The following is a 23,847-nucleotide window of genomic DNA, read 5'->3' on the forward strand; positions in this document are numbered from 1 at the left end:
GAAAGCACAAGTAAATACAGTTAAATAATCCACTTGCTTTGAGGCTTGAAGAGTATATGATAATTTGGGGGGGGGAGAAGAGTGTTTAAAATTAACCTACGAAAATAAGCAAAAAAATAAGTCCTTGTACTGTTCATATGTTTTTGATTTGTAGTTGGGCTTATTTTATGTCTTACTTCCTATATGTGAGTGACCAGTGTCTTAGCCACACAAATAACTTATGGGCAATAGAAATGGGGATGGGAACTTTGGTAAATTTAAACAATTGACAGTAACAGAATAATTTTTGTTTCTCTTTTCCTATTTGTCTATTGTGGAAAACCACAGATCCCTGAAAGAAAAACTTGTCTAAAATGATTTGACTTCCTTCCCCATTTATAAAGGACTCATGGAACTTGTGAGGATATGACTTAATTAAGCACACTGCATTACAGGGTGTGTGGTTATATTATAGTGCAAGCAAGTGCTTGTGAGAATACACAGCTAAAGCACTTATTATTAGACCCGTAACATAATGTTTCCCTTTGTTTATACGAGTCTGGCTTTGTTCTGCACCCTTTGCTCTGCACTTGGTCACATATTATTTAGCGTGAGAATAGAATACATAATGTCACACCTTAGTTGATATAGTGTTAGATTACAATATTATATACAGTATACCGAGGTGCAATTTTAATTTACATCAGAATGTGAGTACTTTTTTATATCGTATTGAAGTAAATAGCAGCTACATACAGTATTCTATGACTATGAAGATTTTCATTTAGCATTTATTATACTAGATATACAGTATTGTACATTACCAACAGACCAACTTTTTTACGTTAACAACTTTGGAACCCAAATATTGCTTTTGAACCAGGTATGCAGGTATTATTTACTATTTCCTACTGGTTAAATCAATTTTACTGTATTGAGAGTGGGCATGGAGGCCTACCCTAAACAGCATATTGGCCCATTGCTTAAGAATCCCTTATATATAGAGTGGTTGTATTGTTTATAAACCCAAACATACAAAAGAATTGCTTACTATCCTTTAATAATGTTGACATTGATAGAATGTGTTAAAGAACAGATTCCTTACATGTACTTGCATGTATTATGAAATAAAAGCCTGTGGTCAGCAAAAAGATAGAAGCCCAAATATTACCTGAGATGACTTGTGAATGCTCTGTTTAGAGTAGGCTTTATCAGGAGGTTATGCTTCAATAATAGAATATTCTCTTACCTATCTATGCTGTGCTGTATTTATTACATCCTGTTAAAGGACGAGGAAGGCCAAGCACACTGCTAGGGTGCCAGTTTGGTAGGTAATACCTGCGAATAAAATTGGTTACCTTTTTCCTGGACTAGAGATCTCCAAGTACCATAGTACCTTTTAGCTTGTTCCCCAGGTGTCGTCTAAGCCAGTGGTCCCCAACCAGTGGCTCGTGAACAACATGTTGCTCTCCAACCCCTTCAATATTGCTCCCCGTGGACTAAAAAGCAGGTGCTTATTTTTTAATTACTGGCTTGGAGGCAAGTTTTGGTTGCATAAAAAACAGGTGTACTACGAAAATGAGCCTCCTGTAGGCTGACAGTCCATATAGGGGCCACCAAATGGCCAATTACAGCCCATATTCAGCACCTCAGGAATATTTTAAAAGCTTGCGTTGCTCCCCAATTTCTTTTAAATCTGAATGTTGCTCCCAGGTAGGTAAAAAAAAAAAAGTTGGGGACCCTGCTCTGAGCTATCCAGGATGCAAGGTGCATGCTCAATATAGTTATTTTTTTGGCAATTGCTATACTGCCCTTGCACCAGCCTTGATCTGAGAAGGGGATTCTTTGGAAAGTGAGCTAACATTTCAGTTCCCTTTTCTTTCAAGAATTATGGCATAAGACAACCCATATAAATATTTGTTTTGTCAACTCCCATATAGAAAGTAAATTGTGCAACCAGATTTGGCCTGCTGAAGATATAATATATTTTAATGGGGTAACTTGAGGGAAAAGTTGTTTAATTTTTTTTTGATGTTTGTCTTTACCATTTTGATGCCCTTAACTTTCACCCTTTCGCAAATACAAATGATAAGAGGACAATACATCTAGGACTCAATGAATTATTTTTAATTTTCAGCTTTCATTACTTGGCAGGATCTGTTACTAGCCAAAAATGTCAACGCAGCACCAAAATAATGATCTCCCAGTGATGTTCAGTGCTACGGATTGTGACACATTATGCATCCATGTGCATTGGCTGTAGAGTGGCAGTCTCCATGGTGATCCTTGTTCCACAGTTTGCTATGAGAAGGATTCCTGGGAACGGTCTCTGTATCGGTACCAGAGAATAGAATACATTGCTGATTTGTCTTGGGCATAGACTGTTGCAGTAGTTAAACACAAAGTGTAACACATACCATGCAGAGCTCGGAGTTGATTAAACCTTCATTAATAGCTACAGATTCTTCCAGAAAATGTTAAATGCAAATACATTTAAATTGCTTGGAAACATTTAGAAAATGATGTGTGTGTGTGTGTTGCAACTTTCTGTATACACTTCTTAGTAAAGTTGATTGGTTTGATTGGAAAGTCTTTTTTTGAATGCAATCTAAACATTCCAGGCTTTTGACATCTTTGTTGGAGCTCTCAAAGTAACTGCTTATTAAACCTCAACTCGTGAAGATGTGGGAAAATAGTCCTTTGTAATGTATCTACAATTTAACACTGTTGAGCGTTTCAGTGATAAATAATGTTAAAATGCTAGGCACTCAATTCTTAGCTGCTTGTTTATCAAGGTATGTAACGAAAAAAACACTGATGTATCAAACATCACCATTTTAATGCTATGGGAACTTAGCACTTAGCTTGCATTGAGGAAGCACATGTTTATTGATTTGTATCTTAAGCCGGCCATAGACACCAAGATAAAGTCGTATGAATCTTCGTTTCGTACAATTTTTGGACTCTGTGTGATCATCACAACATTTTTCGTGCCATGGCGATCAGTCGTTTATAACCAATTTGGCTTCATGTATATAGCAATTACTGGTGATGCATAAGGACAATAGCAGAGCTTTATAAATTTGTGTTTTTCTATGTATAGACGCTAGTGCAGTGCCAGATTTTTTCTGGCCTACATGGTGGAGGACTGTCAGGGCCCGAAGGCTCTGTTGTAGTGTGGACCAAGGAGGAGGCAGTAACACCAAGTTCGCGGTACAAAAGGATTTATCAAGAGAATAGTCGTAAACAGGCAAATGGTCAAATACAGGCAGCAAGGATCAGAGTCGTAAAACAGGCAAGAAGTCGGTACACGGATAATCAGAAAAGCAGTAAATCACACCCAGGAACTATACAAGATAGACCTATAATTGGGCAAGGATGAAAAGGGCAATTAGGAATAAATAGTCCAAAGTTGGTGCCAAAACTTGACGCGGTGACGTCATGACGCCGACGCCGGCGTCCTCACGTTGGCATCCTGACGCCGACGCACATTCTGACGCCGGCGTCCATTCCGTCGCCGGCGACCAATCCTGGGGCGACACGTTTCAGACGCAGTCATATTACGACCAGGAAGAACCGCATGGTGGAGCAGGAGGTCGCCATCTTGGATGTCCCGTGGGGTAAGTTCTCCATTTTCCATTACAGTACCCCCCTCCTTAGGGGGGGCCTCAGGACCACCGAGGCTAGGGGAAGAAGGAAAGAGTCTGTGGAACTTACGAACCAGGACAGGTGCATGTACGTCGGAGCTTCTCACCCAAGAACACTCCTCAGGACCGAACCCCTTCCACTCGATAAGATATTGAAGAATGCCCCTGGAAATACGAGAGTCCAAGATTCTTTTGACTTCAAATTCCATATGATCGTCAACCAAAACAGGAGCTGGAGAAGAAGAAGAAGAAGGACAAGACATAGCAGGTTTAAGCAGGGAAACATGAAAAACATTGGGTATCCGCAGTTCAGGAGGAAGTTGAAGACGAACAGCCACAGGGTTGATGATTTCGATGATAGGGAAGGGGCCGATGAATTTAGGACCAAGCTTGGGTGTAGGAATCTTGAGACGAATGTTGCGCGTGGAAAGAAAAACTTTATCACCGGGAATGTATGGAGGGGAAGAAATCCTTCTTTTGTCAGCAAACTTTTTCTGCACCAGGGAACTCTTCTCTAAGTTTGCCGCAGTGGCATGCCAAATAGCCAACATGTGAGCAGCTTCGTCATTGGCCGCAGGCACATTGGTAAGAAGAAGATCCTGAGAAAACGCCAAAGGATTGAGACCATACACACAGAAGAAAGGAGACTTCTGGGAAGAAGAATGCAGAGCGTTGTTGTGGGCAAATTCCGCCCAGGGAAGAAGATCCGACCAATCATCCTGGCACAAGGACACATGACAACGAAGAAACTGTTCCAAGGCCTGATTGACCCGTTCAGCGGCTCCATTAGACTGTGGGTGGTAGGCAGAAGAAAATTGAAGAGAAATGTTAAGAGCTTTGCAAAGAGACCTCCAGAACTTGGAAATAAACTGGGAACCCCGATCAGACACAATCTCGGTAGGAAAACCATGGAGACGAAATATATGTTTGATGAAAAGTTCAGAGAGTTCAGGAGCAGAAGGCAATTTCCGAAGAGGTGTGAAGTGAGCCATTTTGCTGAATCTGTCGATCACCACCCAGATGACAGTGTGACCAGACGAAACAGGGAGATCGACAATGAAATCCATCGCCAAGTGAGTCCAAGGTCGAGATGGAATGGGAAGTGGCAAGAGTAAACCCTTGGGGGGGAATGTCCGGACTTGGAAACAGCACAAGTGGAACAGGACAAAACAAAGTCTTTGACATCTTTCCTTAGGGTCGGCCACCAGACCAAATGAGACAAGAGCTCGGTTGTCTTCTTAATCCCTGGATGACCAGCCTGTTTGGAACTGTGAGCTTGGGATAAAATGTCATGACGAAATTCCGGAGGGACAAAGGCAACACCAAGAGGGGTCTCTACAGGAGCCGAAGACTGAGCAGAAAGTAACTGAGAGGCACAGGAGGGAAACAAGGCGGCAATAATCTTGGTAGAGGGCACAATGGGTACAGGATCTTCGGGACAGGAATCTTCAGGAGCAAAGCTTCTGGACAGAGCGTCAGCCTTCCTGTTTCTGGAGCCAGGACGAAAGGTGATAATAAAATTAAAACGAGAAAAGAAAAGTGCCCACCTGGCTTGCCGGGGATTGAGGCGCTTGAGGGATTGAATAAACTCAAGGTTCTTGTGGTCGGTAAAGATTGTCACCGGAATAGAAGAACCTTCAAGCAAATGTCTCCACTCTTCCAAGGCCAACTTCACGGCAAGTAGCTCCCGATTGCCCACATCGTAGTTCTGCTCAGGGGAAGAAAATTTTTTGGAGAAAAAAGCACAAGGGTGGAGTTTTCCGTCAGAAGAAGATCTTTGAGACAGAACTGCTCCAGCTCCTACATCGGAGGCATCGACTTCAATGAAGAAGGGTTGTAGGGGTTCAGGGTGTCGAAGAATAGGAGCAGAAGAAAAGGCTTCCTTGAGGGTCTTGAAGGCTTCGAGAGCTAGAGGGGGCCATTTTTGAGGTTTACTCCCTTTACGGATCAGGGCAAGAATTGGATGGATCTTGGAAGAAAAGTTTTTGGTAAATTGTCTATAATAGTTGGCGAAGCCAATAAACCTCTGGACTGCCTTAACGCTGGTAGGAAGAGGCCAATCCAAAATTGCAGAAACTTTGGCGGGATCCATCTTAAAACCTTGAGGAGAAATGATGTAGCCAAGAAAAGGATCGGAAGAAACTTCGAAGGTGCATTTTTCCAATTTGGCGAAGAGATTGTTTTTCCTCAACCTGGAAAGAACTTCACGTACTTGACAACGATGATCAAAAAGGTTTTTGGAAAAAATAAGAATGTCGTCTAAATACACGACCACACACTGTCCCAAGAGATCACGAAAAATGTCATTGACTAATTCTTGGAAGACCGCAGGAGCATTGCAAAGACCGAATGTCATGACGAGATACTCGTAATGGCCATCACGAGTATTGAAAGTGGTCTTCCATTCATCTCCCTCACGGATCCGAATGAGATTGTAGGCCCCACGTAGATCCAACTTAGTAAAGAAACTAGCCCCCTTGAGCTGATCGAAAAGTTCAGAGATGAGAGGAAGAGGATATCTGTTCTTTACCGTGATTTTATTTAACCCCCTGTAGTCAATGCAGGGCCGCAAACTGCCGTCTTTCTTTTCAACAAAGAAGAACCCTGCTCCAGCAGGGGAGGTAGAAGGACGAATAAAACCTCTTTGAAGATTCTCCTGGATATAGGACTTCATAGCAGAAGTTTCGGAGGGAGAAAGCTGATAAGTGCGGCCTCGGGGAGGCATTGAGCCGGGTAAAAGTTCGATAGGACAATCATAGGGACGATGAGGTGGGAGAGTCTCAGCGGACTTCTTATCAAAGACATCGGAAAAGGCTTGGTACACAGGAGGGAGAGAAGAACTTGAAGACACTGAAGAAACTTTGACAACAGGAACAGCAGGTAAACAGTTGTGTACACAAAATGGACTCCAACGGGAAATTTGTGAGAAGGACCAGTCAATGACCGGATTATGAACACACAGCCAAGGCAGTCCCAGGACCACAGGAGTTGAAGGGCAGTCAATAAGAAGAAAAGACAGTCTTTCCAAATGCATAGTGCCCACCTTGAAGGAAAGTTCCTGAGTAGACTGCGAGATGATGGCAGAAGAAAGAGGACGATCATCAATCGCCAGGACTCGAAGAGGGGTTGCCAAGGGTTGAAGCGGAATGACATGGTTATCAGCAAAGGCACGATCCATGAAGTTGCCTGCAGCACCAGAATCAAGGAAGGCCTGAGAAGAGATCTTCTTGGAGCCGAACTGGATTTGAACAGGAAGAAGAAAATGTTGAGCAGAAGAATGGGGAGGAGAACAAATTCCACCCAGGTAAGTCTCCCCAAGCTTACCTAGGTTTTGGAGTTTCCCGGCTTCACTGGGCATTCCTGGGCGAAGTGGGCTTTTCCCCCACAGTAGAGGCATAACCCAGCAGCCCTTCTCCGGAGCTTCTCCTGTTCGGAAAGGCGTGCCCGTCCGATCTGCATTGGTTCTTCAGATGGCAAAGAAGAAGTAGCAGGTGCCACAGGAGGAGGAGGAGGAAGAAGATTGGAAGCCGGACTGGGGAGTAGGGGTCTTTGGAAGCGTGGAGCCAGGGTGGGTTGGAACCTGGAAAACTTCCTAGCATGTTCCCTGTCAAGTTCGACTTGGAACTCCCTCTGTCGGGTGTCAACCTTCACAGCCAACGCAACAAGGTCCTCCCATCGAGGAGGAATCTCCCGAGATACAAGATCGTTCTTGATGCGCATCGCCAGACCGTTGTAAAAGGCAGCATGGTATCCATCATTATTCCACGAAGTTTCTGCCACGGGAGTTCGGAACTCGATGGCATATTCGGGAACTGAACGAGTCCCTTGCTGCAGCTGGAATAAACGAGCCGAGGCAGAAGTAGCCCGACCAGGAGCATCGAACACTGTGCGAAGGTCCCGGATGAAGGCCCTGGCATCGTCGATTACCGGATCCTCCTTCTCCCAAAGAGGAGAAGCCCACTCCAGAGCTTTCCCTTGCAGGCGGGTGATAATATAGCCCACTTTTGCTCGCTCCGAGACAAACTGACCTGGAAGCAGGGTGAATTGGATCTCACACTGGTTGATGAAACCACGGCATGATTCCGGATCACCGCTGTAAAGAGGAGGTGCAGGGATGCGAGGCTCGGAAACCTGGAGCGGAGTTGCAGGAACTGGCATAGGAACTGGAGCCACAGGAGATAAAGCAGACAGTTTCTCCAGGATTGCTTCAAGTGCCTGGCCGAAGTGGGTTTGCTGGGCTTCATAGGAGTGCATGCGGGAAGCCAATCCACGAACGGCTCTGCCGACAGTTGGAACTTGAGGCTCCTCAGAGGGGTCCATGGCCCAATTATACTGTCAGGGCCCGAAGGCTCTGTTGTAGTGTGGACCAAGGAGGAGGCAGTAACACCAAGTTCGCGGTACAAAAGGATTTATCAAGAGAATAGTCGTAAACAGGCAAATGGTCAAATACAGGCAGCAAGGATCAGAGTCGTAAAACAGGCAAGAAGTCGGTACACGGTAAATCACACCCAGGAACTATACAAGATAGACCTATAATTGGGCAAGGATGAAAAGGGCAATTAGGAATAAATAGTCCAAAGTTGGCGCCAAAACTTGACGCGGTGACGTCATGACGCCGGCGTCCTCACGTTGGTGTCCTGACGCCGACGCACATTCTGACGCCGGCGTCCATTCCGTCCCCGGCGACCAATCCTGGGGCGACACGTTTCAGACGCAGTCATATTACGACCAGGAAGAACCGCATGGTGGAGCAGGAGGTCGCCATCTTGGATGTCCCGTGGGGTAAGTTCTCCATTTTCCTTTACAAGGACTAGTTTACAAAAATGAATGGTGCACAAAGCCAAAGTATTGGTACTTCTATGGAAAAATATAATACAAAAAAATTAAAGCAAAAGTAAATAAATGTTCACAGGAGGGCATACTCACAGTTCCACAAAAACATTCCAATAATTGTGAGTTCCTCCAAAAGAATGAAGGGCTAATAGATGTCCAACATGTCCTATAAATATTTTGTATTTTTTTTAATCTATTGGCCCTTCATTCTTTTGGAGGAACTCACAATTATTGGAATTTCTACATGGTGGAGGGCATATAATGGAAGTCGGTGTTGACCACTCCCTGTTTTTTAACCACACCGATGTTACCACAAGAACTTTTAAGACCATGTCCACATTAATGGTGGTAGCACACCAAAAAAAAACTGTTGGTGATCACTGCAGGGGTATCATTCATAGGTGAAAAATGTAAGTCATATTAAAACATTACCCTATATCCATATATCTCCTCCCCTTTGGATAGCATAGCTCCCCCCAGCACACCATCATCATCATCATTTATTATATAGCCCCGACAAGATACGCAGTGCTTTACCTTAGTTATAACAAACAGGGAATAAATGGAGGATAACAAACAAGGGTTCACAAGGTACAATAGGATTGGAGGGCTCTACAAATTAGAGTTTACAAAATAAAGGTTAGGGTACAATTAAGACATTAGGATTTTAGTCATTTTTGATACAGCAATTATTGATTAATCAAGGTACATTGAATAAGCTTCTTTAAACAGGCGGGTCTTTAAGGAGTGCTTTAAAGTTTGGAAAGAAGGAGAAAGTCTGACAGCTCGAGGCAGAGAGTTCCAGAGAAAAGCTGAAGCCCGAGAGAAGATGAGAAGCAGAGCGAAGGTTGAGTATTTGGAGATCAGTGTCACGGTCGGCACCCTAAATCAGAACTAATGCCAAGCTCTCTGGTCTCGCCTCGGCTTCACCAGTAGTGTGACTGCCTTTTGCATCGGGAGGAGCCCTCAGTGTACTCAGATGCCACCTGGACTTTTCGAGAGGAGCAAGGCGAGGAGTTCTGGCAAGCAAAGGGGCACGACTGTTGTTAAAGTCAGTTAGGCCGAAGGTCGTGGTACAATAACGTAAGACAGATTCGTGGTCAGACAGGCCGGGTCGAGGCAGGCAGATAGCTAGAGTCGTCAGGCAGGCAAGGGTCAAACCGGGTAATCAATCAGATGGGCTGAGGCAGAATCGGAGTCAAATAACGGGCAGAGGTCAAACCAGGAGGGTTAAGCAGAGTCAAGGTCGGTTTCAGGCAAGGGTCAGGTTCCAGAGATCAGAGTAGTCAAACAGGCAGGCAAGGGTCAAAACAGATAATCAGGATCAGATTCAAACAGAATAGCAACAGCTAATAGCACCAGGAACAAATCCTATCACGGGCAATGACAACTGTGTGAATGCCCCTTTAATACTTTTGAATTTGGCGCCTTTGCGCGCTGACGTCATTACATCAGTGCGCATGCGCCTTTAAATCCAGAAGTGCGCGCGCGCACTAGGAGAGAGCCGGCACAGGAAGAACAGCGCGGCCGGCGTCCCCGCTGAGGGGGCGGCAGGCGTCCCTGCCGTCCCCCCACTGGACCACTAGGGTGAGGTATTTTTATTAGAATCAAAGATGAAATATACGGAGGGGCTTCATTATTAAGGGCCTTTAAAGTGAGTGTTAGTAATTTGAATTTGAGGAGATTGGGAGCCAGTGAAGTGACATGCATATGAGAGCATCTGATGTTGAGCGGCGAGATAGATGAATGAGTCTAGCGGCCGCATTTAGAACAGATTGGAGTTGTGAAAGGTGACTTGTTGGAATACCTGCGAGGAATAGGTTGCAGTAATCAAGGCGGTAGATGATAAGAGACTGAATCAGTGTTTTAGTTGATTCTGAACTGAGATATGGTCGTATTCAGACAATGTTGAACAGTTGAATACGACAAGATTTTGCAAGTGTTTGAATGTGTGGTGAAAAAGACAGATGTGAGTCTAGGATAACTCCTAGGCAGTGTGCCTGTGTGGCAGAATGAAAGGTGGTGTTGTTTATTGTGAGTGATATCTGAGGGACAGAAGACAGAAGATCTTGGAGGAAATATGAGTTCTGTTTTTGAAAGGTTCAGTATCAGGTGGCGCTGTGACATCCAGGAGGAGACAGCAGAGAGACAATCTGTAACTTGGGAAAGGACAGAATTAGAAAGATCAGGAGTAGACAAGTAGAGTTGGTTGCCATCAGCATAAAGGTGATACTGAAGTCCAAATGACTAAGTTTTCCTAGCAAAGTTGTATAGAGCAGAGGGCCTAGAACAGAGCCTTGAGGAACTCCGACAGAGAGAGGGAATGTAGTAGAAGTTGAGTTCGAGAAGGCAACTTTAAAGGAACGGTCAGACAGATAAGATGTAAACCATGAAAGAACAGTGTCCCAAATGCCAGCTGAGTATAGAATGTCTAGGAGGAGTGTGTGGTCAACTGTGTCAAAGGCTGCAGAGAGATCTACAAGGATTAGTATGGAATAGTGACCTTTAGACTTTGGTAGTAGAAGATCATTGGTTACTTTTGTGAGTGCAGTTTCAGTTGAGTGTATTGGGCGGAAGCCAGATTGCAGGGGTCAAGAAGGGAGTTGTGAGTGATATGCTGGATCAGGCATTTGTAAACAAGAGAGTATCAAAGATTGGATAGAGGAGGCGAGAGGGTATGGGGTCAAGGGAGCAGGTTGTGGGTTTTGAGCAGGCTAGAAGCTTGCTAACTTCTAGTGTTGCAGGGATGAAGGAGTGCAAAGTGGATGTGAGTGGACTGTACGTGAGTCTAAGATTGTTGTCAGATGGTATGCTCAGCCTAATGAGATTTTTTCACAGTATAGTGCTGGTAGAGTATGGCACACACAGGATGCATAGGGCAGGCAGAGTATGGCACACACAACAACCATACGGATGGCAGAGTATGGCACACACACAGCAAAGGAACAGGGCTCTCCGGCACTCAAAGGAAACCACAGGGCCAATAATAAGTTAATAGTAAGTTAAAAAGGTAAGTCTTTATTTGTCATAATTAAAGTATAAATGCATCTCCGTAGGCCCTACAGGTTTCGTACCATGATTAAGTACCTTGCTGGTACGGACCGCATAAGGCTTTTGGAGATGTATTTATACTTTTAATTATGACTAATAAAGACTTAACTTTTTAACTTATACTATTTGCCCTGTGCATTCCTTTGCACCAAGACCACATGATCAACTTAGTGAGCTATTCATACTTTTATTCTGAAGCACCGTTAATTTTCTTTCTTTAGAGTATGGCACAGTGAGCATAGGACAGGCAGAATATGGCACACACAGGGAACATAGGGCAGGCAGAGTATGGCACACACAGGGAACATAGGGCAGGCAGAGTATGGCACACACAGGTGACATAGGGCTGGCAGAGAATGGCACACACAGTGAACATAGGGCTGGCACAGTGTGGCACACACATAGAGCATAGGGCTGGCAGAATACGGCACACACAGAGCATAGGGCAGGCAGAGTATTACACACACAAGGAACATAGGGCAGGTACAGTATGGCACACAGGGAGCATAGGGCAGGCAGAGTATGGCACACACAGAACATAGGGCAGGCATAGTATGACACACAGAGCATAGGGCAGGTAGAGAATGGCACACACAAGGAACATATGGCAGGTAGAGTATGGCACACGGGGAGCATAGGGCAGGTAGAGTATGGCACACACAGAAAATAGGGCAGGTAGAGTATGGCACACACAACATAGGGCAGGTAGAGGATGGCACACACAGAACATAGGGCAGGTAGAGTATGGCACACATAGAAAATACGGCAGGTATGAGTATGGCACACACAGGAAGCATAGGAAAGCAGAATATAGCAGGAGACAGGGAAAAAGATGAACAGTTCATAGTGGGCTGCATTCAGTGACACTGTGCTGGTGTCCCTCCCGTTCAGTATGAGTCTGAAATGTGAACAATGCAGGGGGGGTTACAAGTGTGAACAATGCAGGGGGGGATACAAATGTGAACAATGCAGGACAGCACTTCGCTAGAGGACCTGATTTTATTTGAGGTGGAACATGTATACAGCTTCAGTGGAAGTCAGCTATCACGACTCTTACCTACTGTCAAGTCTAATTTATAGAGTCAATTCTATGCTTGTCAACATGTACAGGGTTAAACATCCCCTTTCTATATGCTACAATGTTTTATCATCTCCCTTGGTAGGAAGTGTGACTGGCAGCAGGGGCGTAGGGCTGATTAAACTGCTTTCATTTGTCGCCCCCCCCCCCTTCTGTGACAGATTTATTTATCAAAGTACATTTTGTTTCTGCTCCCAGTGGTAAAACATACCATGAAAATCATCTTATTTTATTTTATTTTATCTGCAAAAAAAAAGAAACTCATAGCCAAAAAAGCACATTATGCTTTCTAGTCAGCGAGCTGCTTCCTAATCTTCCAAAACCTACTAACTAGCTTCTGTTGTCTTTATTAGCTGTGGCACAAAACTTACCAACTAATAAAATTCCATTAGCAGTACATCAATTACAGTGAGTGCATTAATGTCCATCTGAAGGCCTGGTACAGATGTGGCCTGCAAAGAGTTTTTTTATGGCCCCCTAGTATGTCCAAGTTTTCAAAGGGACCTTTATCCGAGTTATCAATGTTTGTTATAATTTGACCCCCATCATATGACATAGCGGATAACTGCTCTGCAGCATGTTCTGACATGTTGGTTCTGTCTTTATTTTGAGCCCGTGGGTGAAATACTGCTTGACCAAATGTTGTTTTAATTTAGAGAATGGTCAATGATGCATTTACACTGTTGTATATTCTGCATACTAGTTCTTTTTTTTGTTAAAGATAAAAATGTTTAAGTAATGGGCTCCCTCAACCCAACTTTCATTCTGTCTGCAAATAACTCATCCATGCTGCTTGTTAGCAGCTCATGGGCATGACCAACTACTTCCGAGAATTTTCCTCTCAGAGATCATTATACTTCATTAGGTTAATTAAGATGATCCATCAGAAAGGGTCATTATCTTCAAGGTTCTAGAACAGTATGTAACATTGTGTAGTATTGATTGCAGACTCCGTCTTCTGAAATCTGAGATCTCCGACAAATTGACTTCTGTTTGAAATGTACAAAAGGCAATTTGTGTTGTGTCGTCATGGAAATAGCATTTTTTTTTTTGCATATTGGATTTCACATGGATTTATTTATTTTCGTTGCTTTAGTTCAGTATCAATAATAATTGAGCATTCTGGATAACCGGTCCCATACTTGTATTGCTGCAGTTGTATTCAATTTACTAGAGATTGAGCATCTTATCTAGTCATTTTGGTTTAGATTGCTCTTTATGTCGCTCTCCAATATCACATGTTTTACCATTGAAATTAATGCTGTAATATGTTGTGCCAAAGTGCACCATGTGATCAAAACAAAGTTAGCTCCATCTGTATATTGTCAGACACCTGGATCCATAATCCCAGCAGCAATGCAGCCATATTATCATTTTACAGATATTTGCAATTTTGTTTGTGTATTGCACTCCTTTTATACCTTACAGACTGGTTCTTTGCAATACTACTATAACCCACTTTTTTGGTTTGTTTGCGCAGCACGCAAGGGTCTGGATCCCTGACCCTGAGGAAGTATGGAAATCTGCAGAGATGCTCAAGGACTACAAGCCTGGAGACACTGTTCTTCGGTTACGTCTGGAGGAAGGCACGGTAAGGAGAAAACTTTCACATTTATTTTTTATTTCCTTCTTTGTCATACTGCCAACATTGATGACTTATAAACGTGAATATTTAAGTTATTTGTCTCAGTCCTTCACAGTCTCCTGGTGTAGACCTCTAAAATGCCCTGACTGTCCCCTTCCCAGGGTGCCCTCATTATGTGAGATACTAGTACAATGCCATACCTCTGCCAGTGAAAGATTATGTTTTATTTTGTGTTTATAAGTGCGTAGGAGCATAGTTCCCATTTAGTGCTACAACTCTAGTAGGTAGAGACTCTTGTAGAGATTTGAACTTGTGTAGCATATATTTGTTTAATGGCAACTTACTGTGTGTCATACAGAGCTGTTGATAACCAATGGTATATCCTGCCATATATCATCTAATGCTGCTACATGGGGAAATCATTTAGCATACGTATATAATAAATATAATATTGTAGTTGCAGCACAAACTACTGTAGACATGAGGTGCTGCATGAATTCCTCATGGTTTAGTTAACTGGTTGTGTGATTTAAAACATATCCAGGTGTTTGTGGGTAGAGAGGTATCAGACATGGTCCATGATGCTCTTTTGAAACTAACGTTCTGCATTGTGACTCTTCACCCCATATTTGCCTGTCCATGGCCAGTAAGGAAGATTATTGCAAATGCTAGTAGCTGCTGAAGCAGTTTTGTCAAGAAACAAGTCTGCTAGTCTTAAGGTATGGTGATTCAAATTTCAGAAAGATTTCTTATCTGGAAAACCCCAGGCCCCAAGAATTTCAGATAATAGATCTCATATCAGTACAGTAGTTGCCATACTAAAAAACTAAATCTATAGTTAAAATGAACTGAGTGAGTTGATATGGGTTAAAGGATCAGTAACCCCAAAAAATGAAAGTCTTTTAAAGTAATGAAAATATAACGTACTGCCAGGCTGCAGTGGTAAATGTGGTGTGTTTGCTTTAGAAAGACTACTATAGTTTATATAAACAAGCTGCTGTTTAGCCATGGGGGCAGCCATTCTAAGATAAAAAAGAACAAAGAGCACACGTTACACAGCAGACAAGGTCTGCGCAGACCTACTCCCCCAGAAAGGAAAGTTGTAAACACCATGGAGCATCGTGTCTTCTGCTCACGTGGCACATTCATGGAGGCGGGCTTTGGTCTGGAGTTCAGGGGGGGGGGCTGTGACAGCGGTCCCCCAGTCAGACCCTGACAGCAGATAACAATTAAGCTATGTAGAATACAATGGTAACCTCTGTGAACTCTGACCTATGATTCAGGTCCAAAAATGATTAACTAATAAAAAATAATAACTATTTAATATTCTACAAATATCTGAGATATATATATATATATATATATATATATATATATATATATATATATATATATATATATATATATATATATATATATATATATATTAAAAAAAACCTTTTAATGCAATTCACAATTTTTCTGTTTATATTTAGAGAATTTTTATATATTGCATGTTAAAATCCAAGCTGGAGAGATGCAGAACAACAACATATATTTACTACAGACAGTGTAACCATGCTGCTGCCCGTAGTAAATTGCTAGAATCGGCCACTGGTGAAAACAGTGCATTTATTCTAAAATATGTAAGGACTGTAAAAAATGCAAAGCTGTGCCTTTCATTGCTCTTGGATATTTGCTAAAAGAAAAACCTGCAAGCCCAGGCTATTGGTTTAAGAGATGCCTGAATGCATTGCAGAGGAAGTGTCAACACAAAAAAAATAAGGACATTATAATTAGCAATAGCTTCTTGTGGGACAACCTTGATCCAGAGTGGACCCACTGGTCTGTAAATTCCCTTGGTAAAAGCACATACATTGAGTAATAAATATTAGATGCTGTAGTATTCACGCAAAGAAAGAATTATGTCCGCCTGCTTCCTGTAATGCCTTTAATCTTTAGGTCAGGCCCTGAACGTCATCTTATATTTTACCCTGCTATTGTACAATTCTTTAATTTATTGAAGCTGTATTTTAAAGGAGAACTAAACCCTAAAAATTAATTTGGCTAAAAATTACATTCTATATACTGATCTTATTGCGACAGCCTAAAGTTTCAGCATCTCAATAGCAGCAATGATCCAGGACTTCAAACTTGTGACAGGGGGTCACCATCTTGGAATGTGTGTACAACACTCGCATGCTCATTGGCCTCTGAGCAGCTGTTGAGAAGCTAAGCTTAAGCTAAGCTTAGGGGTCATCACAAATCATGAAGCAAATAATTAGGTTGGCCTGTAATATAGCTGATGCTACAGTGCTGATTATTACATTTTGATGCTAGTTGCATTGGTTTCTGTGCTACTATTTAGTAATTATCTGTATTCATTATAAATCAGCCTTATATTGTGACATTTCTATTCTATATGTAGTGTATATTGTGAGCCAGTCCCTAAGCTCAGTAAGTGATAGCAGCACAGAGCATGTGCAGCGAATCAGCAGAAAAGATGATGGGGAGCTAATGGGGCATCTTGGGGGACACCGATCGTTACTGCTAAAGGGCTTTGGTTGCCTTGGGCTGGTACAGAAGTTCAGAACATAATGTACAACATTTCTAGCTACTTCTTTAGTTATGATTTAGTTCTTCTTTAAGATACCAAAATGTCATTTTGTGAGCATTTAGAAACATTATGCATTAAAAGAATGAGATGCAATCTAAATCAAAGTATTTGTTTCACCCTCTGAGAGTGTGCTCATTTCCCACCTTCTGTCCCCAAGGATTTGGAATATCGCCTCGATGCCAAGACAAAGGAACTCCCCCCTCTGAGAAACCCAGACATCCTTGTGGGAGAGAATGACCTCACAGCCCTGAGTTATCTCCACGAGCCAGCCGTTCTCCACAATTTGAAAGTACGATTTATAGACTCCAAACTCATTTATACATACTGCGGTAAGTGAACTTCTTTTGTCAATCTAAACGCAAGGTAATAACTGCCAAAAATACATTCACGCTTGGTGATTGGCAGTTGAGATATAAGGCATTTAAGGCCAGGTATCCAAGACATTTTCTTTCTTTCTTGTTTGGGATTTAATGAATGCATGTCTGGGGTTACAAAGAAATTTGTTACTTAATAAATATACACTAAATACACTAAAATGAAGCTACACAAAAGTTATACTAACTGTATTACATCTCTGTAAGTTCTGTACTGCTTTTCTAAAGATTACAGTTTAGGAAAAGACTTCAAAATGCATGAGTTTACTGGTTGGTTTTTTGCTTGCAAGGCTTGATTAGATTGGCAATATATTCCCTTGTTTAGCATGGGCTCAATGAATAGGACTGTGCGGAACATACTTTTTTAATCACAGTTTTATTTATGGTTTTTGTTATATAATGCGTTAAATGGGGAAACGGAAGGTACTGGATGCTTGATTGTAAGGTAATTATTTAGAAAAATGTGGTCAGCACAAGCTATGCTGAACAAGGGGTATACTAAGTAACAAACATTCATCACATTATGGCCACTATAATTAGTGTTGCTATGCTATCTTTATGTCAACTTTTCAAATCTAGAGTCTCATGAGAATATCATTTTCCATGGCAGAGTGCCAATAACATTTCTGTGTGTAGGATGGAGCACCACTTGGAGTCAGACATTTAAAATTCAATATTTATGTCATCCATTAAAATCAGTGTCCAAAATATATAAGCAAAGTATTGTCTGTAGTGCTCGCAACCATTACGCTTGACGTGTTTCGTAGACCTCCGGCCACTTTCTCAAAAGCCAAACATAAATGGGAATGTTCATCAAAGGGTGAAATGAATATTCACAGAAAATTCACTATTATTATTGTATGAGTGTATACTGGTGAATTTTGTGGAGCGGTGTTCCTTGTGTAACATATAGCATTTCTGGACTTACAAGGTGCCTTTAAAGGGATACTGTCATGGGATAACATGTTTTTTCAAAACGCATCAGTTAATAGTGCTGCTCCAGCAGACTTCTGCACTGAAATCCAATTCAAAAAAGCAAACAGATATTTTATATTCAATTTTGAAATCTGACATGGGGCTAGACATATCGTCAGTTTCCCAGCTGCCCCAGTCATGAGACTTGTGCCAGCACTTTAGGATGGAACTACTTTCTGGCAGGCTGTTATTTCTCCTACTCAATGTAACTGAATCAGTCTCAGTGGGACTTGGTTTTTACTATTGAGTGTTGTTTTTTGATCTCACAGGCAGTTGTTATCTTGTGTTGGGGAGCTGCTATCTGGTTCTTTTGTTAGGCTGTTGCAGTACAGCAGTTAAGGGCTAGTCCACACGGGGAGATAGCGACGCGTTTGCGGTCGCGGCGACAAAGCGCCGCGACAGTCGACGCGACCGGCGCAGGCGACAGTTTTGTATGGGCGCCTATGTAAAAACGCCTGTGCTAACCACACGAGGCGATGCGCTTTTCAACAGTCGCCTGAAAATGCCTCGCCAGGCTTTTTCAGGCGACTGTTGAAAAGCGCATCGCCTCGTGTGGTTAGCACAGGCGTTTTTACATAGGCACCCATACAAAACTGTCGCCTGCGCTGGTCGCGGCGACTGTCGCGGCGCTTTGTCGCCGCGACCGCAAACGCGTCGCTATCTCCCCGTGTGGACTAGCCCTTAGAGTGACTGAAGTTTATCAGAGCACAAGTCACATGACTAGAGGCAGCTGGGAAACTGATATGTCTAGCCCCATGTCAGATTTCAAAATTGAATTTAAAAAAATCTGTTTGCTCTTTTGAAAGATAGATTTCAATGCAGAATTCTGCTAGAGCAGCACTATTAATTGATGTGTTTTGAAAAAAATGTTTTCCCATCACAGTATCCCTTTAACTTTGCTACTGTTTCTGTAACTTCTTGCTCAAAGCCAAATTTAAACTATTCCTGGGAATATTTCAATTGTGGCCAACTGAAACACTGAATGGACTGATCTTGATCCATGTCTTTATGTCTTTTCAGGCATTGTTCTCGTAGCTATAAACCCCTATGAGCAGTTACCCATCTATGGCACCGACATCATTAATGCGTACAGTGGGCAGAATATGGGGGACATGGATCCCCATATTTTTGCAGTGGCAGAAGAAGCATATAAACAAATGGCCAGGTTTGTAGAGTGTATCTCAAACCTACTTTTCTAATGTGAACTTTTGTGCTGTACTGATATCATTATATATATATCTTCAGTGCACATTTTATTTTGTCATCGCTATGATCATAGGGAAGCTTAACATTCTCGAGGAATAGGGATGGAAGAACAGCACATTCATAATTGTGCATAATTGTCAACATTCCATATCTTTAAGTGATTTAAATCCTGTCCGCGCCATCTGTTTCATAAAGTGGAAGTTCACCTTTAAATATAATTTTAGCTTGTCATGGATGGACTTATTCTAAGCAACGATTCAATTGGTCTTCAGTCTTCATCTTATATTTTCTATCGTTTTTTATTATTAGTTTTCATAGCTTGTGAGAATAAATACTATCTGGTTATCTACTGTGAGACTCCAATGTTATTTTTATGTGTTGCTTATATTTCTCTACAGCCCCTAGGCACTAAATCTTACTTTCTTATTTCCATACTTCTGCCTGACTCGAGGTAATTAAGCCCTAGTTAGTAAATAAGTTTAAATTTTAAGTCTGATATCTACACAGCATAAATGTAAATACAGTTGTTCAATATCTGATATCTGAGAGAATCCTTGCACCCCATGTAAACACTATAGTAAAAGTATAAGCCCTCACTGATCTCTAGAAATCATCTCTATAGATATCTCTAAAGATAATTTAAGAACAGAGATAAAAACATGTTAATTCCCATGCATATGTAGGTTGCCAATAAACTAGAACAGTAGATGAACAAACATTATTCTGTCTGTTACTGTACTCCCATTTGTCAGGAACTTTCTGTGTGTTTATACTGAGAGATTCTGACATGGGCTTGAACGATCTAAGTCTTTGTTTATGGTTACTTTCTATGCGTCCTCTTTTCACAGTTAGTAAATCTACATTCATGTACAAGATGAATGAAACTGTAAATAAAGGTAACCATGCACGCGTACATGTAGTGTGTATGTTACTAAGGTTTATTTCACTGGGAAGCATGTTAAATGTTAATCAACTTTAGGTTGTAAAACTTCCAAGCTGACTGAAAACTAAATCCAGTTATGTTTCTCTTTTCTGAATTGTTCTAAAGTGAAAAATCAAAGCTGCAATAATGAACAAGAGTTAAAAAGCAGTGCTAAGTTTTTTAAAACCCTAAATGTATTCTCCCCTGAAGAGGGACCTCCCTAGTAGAGATGGTATAATAGCCGACCGCACACCGCTAATTTGCTATTAATCCTTTCATTTCAGGGATGAGCGCAATCAGTCGATTATTGTGAGTGGAGAATCTGGAGCTGGGAAGACTGTCTCTGCCAAGTATGCTATGAGATACTTTGCAACTGTCAGTGGTTCTGCCAGTGAAACAAACGTTGAAGAGAAAGTGTTGGCCTCCAATCCCATCATGGAGGTAAGAATGGGGCAAAGAGGTCTTAATATTGAGTTCAGATCACTACTGATGACTTGCAAAGTTCAACTATTTACATATAAGCCTTTCTCTTTACTTGTCTTGGGTGTGTGGCTTTGAACTTTGGGAGCTTTGAAGCTTATGACTAAAGTTATGTAAGGCTTAGGTTCATTATGATGATATAGCATTTTTTATTGCATATAAACAATAATAGTGACGGGCGAATAAATTCGGCAGGTCCGAATTTGTGGCGGATTTCCGCACTTTGCCGCCAGCTACTAAAATCTGAAAACTGTAGCAAAAAATCCGCCAAGTCAAAAAAAAAAAAATGTGGGCACGCGTCATAATAGTTGCGCACATAAAAATTGTCGCGTATCAAAATTATTCAGATGCCTATTGACTTTAATGCATTTGAACAAAATAGGTGCGCGTAAGCATGGAGTAATAGAATCTTCTATGGAGTGTTTTTTCTGCTGTTATAACTTAAGTGTATTGTGTATCTCCAGTCTAACTTATCTGCTAACCTTTACTTTGTTTCTAAAGATTTAGAAAACTTAAGAAAAACTTAAACCCAGTTAAAATTACCTTGGTCATTACTATGTGGCCAATCAGTAATGGAACAAAATACTTGTGGGCCTGGGCGCAGGGTGTGCATCCGGCCCCTCCAGGCCTTCCAGAGGTGCCGTTTACTTACTGGCGCAATCAGCAGGCCCTGTGGGAGAACGGGGGGAGCGGGCCCTGGTGCACTGGCACCCCTTGCTCACCTCGGTATTTAGTAGTCCAACCTCCTGTTCAACACCCAGATTTTCCTAGTGTGGCTGTCCTTCTTTAACCTTAAGAGTACATGTATAGGATCCGTTATTCTGGAATACCGTTATCCAGAAAGCTCAGAATTACAGAAAGGCCATATCTCATAGGCTCCATTTTATCCAAACAATTAAAATTTTTAAAAATGATTTCGTTTTTCTCTGTAATAATTAAACAGTACCTTGTACTTGATCCAAATGAATCCTTATTGGAGGCAAACCCAGCCTATTGGGTTTATTTAATGTTTAAATGATTTTCGAATAGACTTAAGGTATGAAGATCCAAATTACAGAAAGATTCATTATTGGAAAACCCCAGGTACCAAGCATTCTAGATAACAGGTCCCACACCTATATTTCAAATAGTTTGTACCTTTAGGCAGCTCACCTTTCAATATTTGCCACTGGAAAGTAGGGATGACTTTTGCCAGCCCACCCCAATCATATTCAGTTAATTAAAGCCCTTGATTTGTGCAAGCCAATATCCACTTTCAGGAAAGCCTCTTTTCAATGAGTAAATCTTTGCTGTTCCACCTAAATAGGTGAACAATGGTGTCTAACTTTAATTTCTTTAAATGTTTTAAGGCTCATGGGCTAACTTTGCTTTTTTGGCCATGGCATAATCAACAAAACCTGCTCTTCAACTAGCAGCTAGTACATTCCATATCTAATACAAAACTTTTTTTCTCTCAAAAGAAATATTGTTATTGAAATTTTAATTTTGTTTATGATGGAAAGTAGTCTCGGAATCAGCTGATCATGTGGTTGTATGTTGTCTTCAACTGATGCTACATAGAAATGTTTAACCTCCGTGTTTGAAAAATGCGAACTTCACAAAACAGAACTGACGTGCACAGCGCTTATTAACAGATTTTCTTTGTGTTGGTAGTTCAAAATTTTTACAAAAAAAAAATCACATGTGCATGGGAAAAAGTCATGCTCTATGTCTGTCTGATGATATGTAGTCAAGAAATGTAATCCTTCTCCTTGCAGACATAACTGGAGTTGTATCATTATAGATTTTTTTCAGCTTTTCATACTGTTAGCATTTTTATGGCAATACATGCACCTATTGAACTCATGGCAGAAGACCGCCTTTGAATAAGCAGTTGTTTATGTAGATATGGGAAAGTGAGTTCTTCAGTATTGTCTGGAAATGGGCAGATTTATTAGGAAATCATGCACATGATGGTATTTTGGTGCTGTTCTTTTAAATACATTGCTCTGGTTGTACAAAAGGCTGTAAGAATGTTATGTTTGTGAATACGATGTGTACTCACTGCAGTCTTCTGCACATGTTTCTACTTAATCACTATACTATAGGCTCAAGCTTTGTCTAAACAATGAACAGACTGCTCAGGGCCTAATATAGCACACCACTTGCAGTGCACAGTGTAACCTCAACCAGTTTATCCTCATGCTCAGAAAATGCATCATGAGGATTATGTAAAATGGATTGTCTGCCATTAAAAAATCAGTGTTTTTATTTGCAGACACAGGTGTATTCAGTTTTTTTTATATTTAATATATTTGGGAGGTATGAATTATAAGGTATGAAACTGAATATACCCATAGCTGAACCAATGGAAACATTATGATGGGCTATATGCATAACTGCCATCTATCTATTGCTCTGTTCAGTTTGGCCAACAGTACAAATAGTCAGTACAGTAGGAAGTAAAGTGGCCCCTCTTCAATTCTTCATCTGAGGGTTGACTGTCAAGGTTGTGGTTGTTTTCTCTGGGAAAAAAAGGCGCTTGCGAGGGGACATGATTACACTTTACAAGTACATTAGAGGACGTTATAGACAAATATCAGGGGACCTTTTTACCCATAAAGAGGATCACCGTACCAGAGGCCACCCCTTTAGACTAGAAGAAAAGAACTTTCATTTGAAGCAACGTAGGATGATTTTTTGGACAGACATAATATCAAAGGCTATTGTGATACTAAGCTCTATAGTTAGTATAGGTATAGGTATGGGTATATAGAATTCATGTGAAAGTAGGGAGGGGTGTGTGTATGGATGCTGGATTTTCATTTGGAGGGGTTGAACTTGATGGACTTTTTTCAACCCAATTTAACTATGTAACTATCTGCCGATGCACAACAAACTGGCTGACTTTTTCATTGGCCCCTACTGTATATGAGAAATGAACTAACGTTACAATACATAGATATCATTTGAGCTGATATACAATAATATTTATGTGTTTATAAGCAGCTATAGGGTGATGACACACAGGGCTCTTTGGTAAGCCTGGTAGTCAAAGAGTCCAGATATACCTTTCTGCGGCAGAAAATTAGGTAAAACATTTGATTTGCTTCAAAAAAAAATTCATTCAAAGGCATTTTCA

The 23,847-nt window shown here is 41.4% G+C and overlaps 1 protein-coding gene across 2 annotated transcripts in view; it reads left to right on the top strand.

The window, feature by feature from the left end:
• The window catches only part of myo5a.L (myosin VA L homeolog), a 101,216-nt gene that overhangs the window by 22,532 nt on the left and 54,837 nt on the right, over positions 1-23,847 (top strand). For both annotated transcript variants that reach the window (XM_041584965.1, NM_001359713.1), the window contains exons 2-5: positions 14,069-14,179; positions 16,927-17,098; positions 19,139-19,283; positions 20,531-20,687. In XM_041584965.1, coding sequence (XP_041440899.1) covers positions 14,069-14,179; positions 16,927-17,098; positions 19,139-19,283; positions 20,531-20,687 — 585 coding nt within the window. The remainder of the gene's footprint in view (positions 1-14,068; positions 14,180-16,926; positions 17,099-19,138; positions 19,284-20,530; positions 20,688-23,847) is intronic.

The sequence above is a fragment of the Xenopus laevis genome, chromosome 3L (assembly GCF_017654675.1).
Source record: "Xenopus laevis strain J_2021 chromosome 3L, Xenopus_laevis_v10.1, whole genome shotgun sequence".
NCBI classification, from domain to species: domain Eukaryota; kingdom Metazoa; phylum Chordata; class Amphibia; order Anura; family Pipidae; genus Xenopus; species Xenopus laevis.